Source organism: Scyliorhinus torazame, chromosome 16, assembly GCF_047496885.1.
Source record: "Scyliorhinus torazame isolate Kashiwa2021f chromosome 16, sScyTor2.1, whole genome shotgun sequence".
NCBI lineage: Eukaryota > Metazoa > Chordata > Chondrichthyes > Carcharhiniformes > Scyliorhinidae > Scyliorhinus > Scyliorhinus torazame.
Genome location: NC_092722.1, coordinates 181162366 through 181168802, shown reverse-complemented (window position 1 = coordinate 181168802; position 6437 = coordinate 181162366). Strand labels below are relative to the sequence as shown.

At 51.5% G+C, this 6437-nt stretch overlaps 1 protein-coding gene across 2 annotated transcripts in view; it reads left to right on the top strand.

Moving 5' to 3' along the window:
• The first annotated feature begins 313 nt into the window (after positions 1 to 313).
• The window catches only part of LOC140393265 (VPS10 domain-containing receptor SorCS1-like), a 1354213-nt gene continuing 1348089 nt past the window's right edge, over positions 314 to 6437 (top strand). For both annotated transcript variants that reach the window (XM_072479549.1, XM_072479548.1), the window contains exon 1: positions 314 to 882. In XM_072479549.1, coding sequence (XP_072335650.1) covers positions 559 to 882 — 324 coding nt within the window. In that variant the 5' untranslated portion in view covers positions 314 to 558. The remainder of the gene's footprint in view (positions 883 to 6437) is intronic.

Genomic DNA, 6437 nt, shown 5'->3' with positions numbered 1-6437 from the left:
GAGCCCGGGATTAGAGCAGTGAGTGAGCCCGGGATTAGAGCAATGAGTGAGCCCGGGATTAGAGCAGTGAGTGAGCCCGGGATTAGAGCAGTGAGTGAGCCCGGGATTAGAGCAGTGAGAGCCCGGGATTAGAGCAGTGAGTGAGCCCGGGATTAGAGCAGTGAGAGCCCGGGATTAGACCAGCGAGAGCCCCGGATTAGAGCAGTGAGTGAGCCCGGGATTAGAGCAGACAGGGACAGAGTCTGGTCCCCTGCTTTGCGGATGGAAGCGGCAGAACCATCCCTGACTCAGTCGATGGAGCAGCTCCTACACCCACCCCCAGAGTTCCTCTTTTCCCATTGGCGCGCCGTTGATCAAACCGTGGAACGTGAAGAGTATCAGTGAGAATTGTTTTTCTGTAATACCAAAAAACCCGTCTGCCAGTCACACAACTTGGCATGAGTTGTGCAGGCAGCGAGAGGCAGGCTGCTGAAATTCTCCCCCTCTCTCCCTCTCTCTCTTTCCCTGCTGGTTTATTTGTTTTTTGGGGGGTGGGTGTGTTGAGATTTGCTTGGAAGGATGTTGCTCCGGGTGGTCGCTGCCTCCTTGCCCTCCCCGGGCTGGAGATACTGGACTCTGCTCGCCGCTCTCGGCTGCTTCGCCTCTGCGGACTTCAACTGCGCTCCTTCGGCGGCCACGCAGCGAGGATCGGCGTCCGTGCGCCGAGCAGGGGCGGAAGGTTGGGCGAGCCGGTGGCGCCGCGGGCTCCTGCAGGAGGGCTCCCCTCCCGGGGTGGCCAGCTCCCGGGCCGAGCCGGTGAAACTGACCAGCACCACCTTCGCGTTGACCGGGGACTCCGCGCACAATCAAGCCATGGTCCACTGGTCCGGACACAACAGCAGTGTAAGCAACAGCTCCATCCAGTCACCTGAATGCAACCACAGGGCTCTCAGCATTGATTTCAATGGAGCAGTGTGTGGATTGTGTGCACACCCTTCATTTCATCTTCCAGCTGATAAGTTTGTGTTGTGTGTGTGATTTTTGGAAGACTTCTAGTTTCCAAACCATTTGGAGTAAGCTCAGAAATCCACACTGTAGATTTAAATGGGCAACTCCACTGCTAGTGAGGACTGATCGAATTGTTTGTAAGCAGCTTGTGATCTGGATGGGAATGTAAGGGAGCCTGGATAAGGGGTAGAAAAATCACCTGCGTTTCTTTAACTGTACCCTGGGCCTCCAGAATACTTATCGTGGAACCCTGGTGTCAACTTGCGCTGCCACACTGCTGCCTGCCTCTGACCCGAATCCGGGTTTAACCCTCTCCTCACTCTTGTTCTGTGTTATACATCAATAGGAAGCCAGGAAGGGACATTGAGGTGAGGGCTGGTCAGTTCCGGAGACCCCCATTCTCACTGGAAAGGGGACAACAGTCTCAATGCTAATCTGCCCCCAATTTCTTTTCGGCGGGGGGGGGGGGGGGGGGGCGGTGGACACATGCTTCATTGAAACCCATCAGGTGTGACAGTGAGCCTGGTGTGAGTGACACACTTGTGCTGTGCTAAATTGAAATGGGAATTACGTTTCATTACACTGATATTTGATATCCCAATTTACCGGGAGGGGAAAGGATGTCTTCCCAAATTCTGTCTCCCCAAATTCTGCAAGGTTTGCCCCACATCTCCTCGCCGGCCACCTCACCAAGTCAATGCACCTTTTGTTTTTAAAAGATGTCGGTGCCATTTTAAGGGTCCCACTACATTGAGTTTTGAAATTTTTTTTAGTTCAATGTATTTAATGTGGGAAAGTCTTCTGGGTGAAAACCAGTTGCATAGACACCTTATTGGAATCATTAAGGCCATTCAGCCCGCCGTACAGTGCTGGCCCTCTCGAAGGAGCAGTTCGCCTCGTGCGGCTCCCCTGCCTTTTCCCCCACAGCCCTGCATTTTCTTTTTTATGCATTCCAGACCCCCCCCCCCCCAGGCAATGCATTCCACCCCCCCCCCCCCCCCCCCACCCCTCTGGGGCAATGCATTCTGGATCCTAACCACTCGCTGCGTGAAAAAAAAAGTTTTACCCCCATGTGGCCCTTTTGCCAATCACCTTAAGCCTGTGTCCTCTTCTTCTCGACCCTATGGACTCTGGTCCAGACCCCTCAGGATCTCGAAAACCTCCCTGAAACCCCCTCTCTCAATCTTCTGTTCTCCAAGGGAATTTCTGCAACTTACCCAGCGAACTGAGCTCCCTCGCTGTGAATCTTCCCTGCACTCTCTCTAAAGCCTTCACACCCTCCCTAAAGTCTGCTGCCCTCAACTGGACACCGGACTCCCGCTGGGACTGAGCCTGGGTGTTCAATGCGGGCTCAATAGGGATTTAGCCCCTATTGACAAAGCCCAGGGCAGCGCTGTCAGCCTGTGCTACTATGCTCACCGATATAGCCAGGTCCCTCTCCCCCTGCACCCTTCAGAGTTGGATCCCTTTCACACTGCGCTGTCTCTCCCCATTCTTCCCATCAAAATAAATCACTCCACGTTTCCCTTCAGTCAATTTCCCCCACCGACCAGTCCATGTCCTTTTGAAGTTCTGCACTGCCCTCCTCCCCACGAGTCCCGGGATGGTCCGTGCATTCTGAAATTGAACCTTGTGCAGGACGAGATCGGTGACTTTTATTTGGGAGAGAGCAGGGTGCTGAATACCGGGGGAATTGCAAACCTTCCTCCAGTCCAACCCCCCCCTCCCCCCGCACCCCCGAGCCCTGTCACTCCGCCAGTTCCCCGTCCCTCGGTTCAAAGCTGTAACTTTACTCCGCTCTGTTTTGCGGATTAACACGGATCCTGTGTTCTCTGCAGGGGTTGCTAATGCGCTGCTTCTTTGGCATGTTCGTGGGGCTAAGACAGTCTCACTCATTTTAATATTTGCAACCTCTGGGAAAGATGTCTCGGCGTTATTTATATTCTGGGGGGGGGGGGGGGATCTCCCCAATTTACAAACTAGTCGAGATATTCGAATAGAGGTGAGCAACTTAGAATTACCTGGGGGGGGGGGGGGAATGTGGGGGTATTTTTTGTGCTGGATGTTTGGGTGGAATGAATGAGTTTTGCCGATTCTGAGCGGTTTAAGACCGGGGGTGATCCCGAAGCAAAGCTGTGCCTCCAGGGAATTGAGTCTGCCCCCCCCCCCCCCCCCCGGGGCAAATACCACCCAAAGATCTGGGGTGGTGCAGTGATTGGCAACTCGCAGCGGCAGCCGGCGTTGTCCCTGCTCACATTCCAACCTCAATCGTCATCCTGGATTTCTGGGACTGAGGGAGAGGAAAGTAAGGAAGAAAGGAATGAATGACAGTGATTTTAAACTTCCCATCGATTCAGAACCGCTTCCTAACGCGCCCTGTGCTGGGAGAGATTCCTGCTGGCTGACACTCTCTGCTGCTGGCTTTTTGAAGAGTATTAACTGGCATTTTTAATAGCGGCCAATACATTCGGAATTGAGTCCATAGCAATGATACCCCAGTCTGGGGGGGAGGGGGGGAGAGATTACCGTACCGGTTAGTGTCTTCCGATCGACAGAAAGGGGCAGTCTTGTTTCACAATTGGCAGCGGCTGCTTAACTCGAGGCAACGTGGTTTATACAGTTCACCTTTTCCCTCTTCATGTTAAACATGCAATGCGACCTCTTTTTCTGTTCCTATTTACCGGTTTACAATGTTATATATATATTTATCTCGAGACTTATTTCCTATTGTGTCCAATGCTTCATTTTGTCCATTCACTTCAGCCAGGGGTCAGCGTCTAAAACAGGTGGTTAAACTCCAAAGAATTTCCCCCCTTTTTAAAAAAACATTGCCAACAATTGCTCGTGTTTCCAACTTTCCTACTTGCGGAAGGAATGACATCCAGACAGTCTGGCCTCCCGGCAGATTTGCGCCGGAATGGGCGCGCACCATCTCCCATCAAGGGACCACTTGGAAGGTTTGAATCTGTGCATGTTTGGATTCTGGAGGGGAGGGGATGGAGGCTGGGTGGATTTATCACTTGTCACGCCGTAATTAGAATAAGGAAAGTTCAGCCACGTGTTTTTCACACTCACACTTCTGCCTAATTGCCTTTGGCAGTTTTCACGGGAGTGTTTCCACCGAGAGTAAAGTTCAACTGAGCGAAATGAATCACTAATCGCTTGAATCAGGGACAGCCAATAAAAGGCTGGTGTGCACAAAATAGGCGTGAAATCTGCAGCCAAACTGCCCTTTCGCCTCTCTTCCCGCCCCATGAAATTGATGCAGACCAATAGAACTGATTGAGGGTATCAGTGAAGGGTTGGCACTGCTGTCTCACAGCGCCTGGGGACCCGGGTTCAATTCCATCCTTGGGTGACTGTGCGGAGTCTGCACGTTCTCCCCGCGTCTGCGTGGGTTTCCTCCGCGTGCTCCGGTTTCCTCCCACAGTCTGAAGATGTGTGTGCTGTGAGGGGGATGCAAAGAGGCTGCAGGGTGACTTGGACAGGCTGGCTGAGTGGGCAAATACTTGGCAAAAGCAATATGATGTGGGTAAATGTGAGGTTATCCACTTTGGTAGCAGAGACGGGAAGGCAGATTATTATCTGAATGGTGGCAGTTTAGGAAAAGGGGAAGTGCAATGAGACCTGGGAGTCATGGTGGAACAGCCGCTGAAGGTTGGCATACAGGAACAGCAGGCGGTGAGGAAAGCTAATGGCACACTGGCCTTCATAGCGAGAGGATTTGAGTAGAGGAGGAGGGATGTCTTGCTGCAGTTATACAGGGCCTTGGTGAGGCCACACCTTGAGTACTGCGTGCAATTCTGGTCTCCTAGTTTGAGGAAGGACATTCTTGCTATTGAGGGTGTCCAGCGAAGGTTCACCAGACTAATTCCCGGGATGGCAGGACTGACATATGAAGAAAGATCGGCTGGGCTTGTACTCCCTGGAGTTTAGAAGAATGAGAGGGGATCTCATAGAAACAGATAAAATCCTGATGGGACTGGACAGGCTCGGCGCGGGAACAATTTTCCCAATGTTGGGGAACTCCAGAACTAGGAGTCACAGCCTAAGAATAAGGGATAAGCCATTCAGGACTGAGATGAGGAAGAACTTCTTCTCTCAGGAGAGTTGTGAACGTGTGGAATTCTCGACCACGGATAGCTGTTGGCGTCAGTTCGTTGGATGTATTCAAGGGGGAGCTGGACGTGGCCCTTGCGGCTGAAGGGATGAAGGGGTATGGAGAGAAAGTGGGAATGGGATACTGAATTTGCATGATCAGCCATGATCATATTGAAGTATGGTGTGGGCTCGAAGGGCCGAATGGCCTACTCCTGCCCTTATTTTCTATAGTAAGAAGTCTTACAACACCAGGTTAAAGTCCAACAGGTTTGTTTCGATGTCACTAGCGTTCGGAGCGCTGCTCCTTCCTCAGGTGAATGAAGAGTTATGTTCCAGAAACGTATATATAGACAGATTCAAAGATGCCAGACAATGCTTGGAATGCGAGCATTAGCAGGTGATTAAATCTTTACAGATCCAGAGATGGGGTAATCCCAGGTTAAAGAGGTGTGACACACATCCCATGGCCCCAGTATTCCCTACCTGGACAACGTGGAAACACAAGGAATTATGGCATTCACTAACTTCAACCAACGTCCTCCGCACCCTAATTTCGGGAAACATCACTGCTTTTTCTGCCCCCCTCCCTGGCTGATACTGTTGCAGAGTTAATTATCTCAGCCCCAATCTATTAAAATCAATAAAAGCAAATCAAAAAAATGCAGATGCTGTAAATCTGAAATAAAAACAGATAATTCTGGAACAACTCGGCTAACATTTCAGGTCGGTGTGATTTCCTCTTTCAAGAGTCACGCCGACTCCAAGCGTTAACCCTCTATTTCTTTTCCCATCAATGCTGCCAGACCCGCTGAGATCCTCCAGCGGTTTCTGTTTATATTAAAATCAATTGGCAGTAGCGTTGCCAATAGAACATAGAACTTGCAGTGCAGAAAGGGGCCATTCGGCCCATCGTGTCTGCACCAACCCACTTAAGCCCTCACTTCAACCCTATCACCTCAACCCAATAACTCTTGCTAACCTTTTTTGGACACTAAAGGGCAATTTAGCATGGCCAATCCACCTAACCTGCACATCTTTGGACTGTGGGAGGAAACCGGAGCACCCAGAGGAAACCCACGCACACACGGGGAGAACGTGCAGACTCCGCACAGACAGCGACCCAGCAGGGAATCGAACCTGGGACCCTGGTGCTGTGAAACCACAGTGCTAACCACTATGCTACCAAGCTGCCCACAATCCCTGGAATAAAACCAGAAAATATTGGAAAAGCTCAGGTTTCAGCATCCTCTGTGGGGGAGGGGGGGGGGGGGGGAGGGGGGAACGGGGAGGAGAAACCGGTTGTTAACGTTTCAGGTTGATGATCTTTCATCGGAACACTTCATCACGCT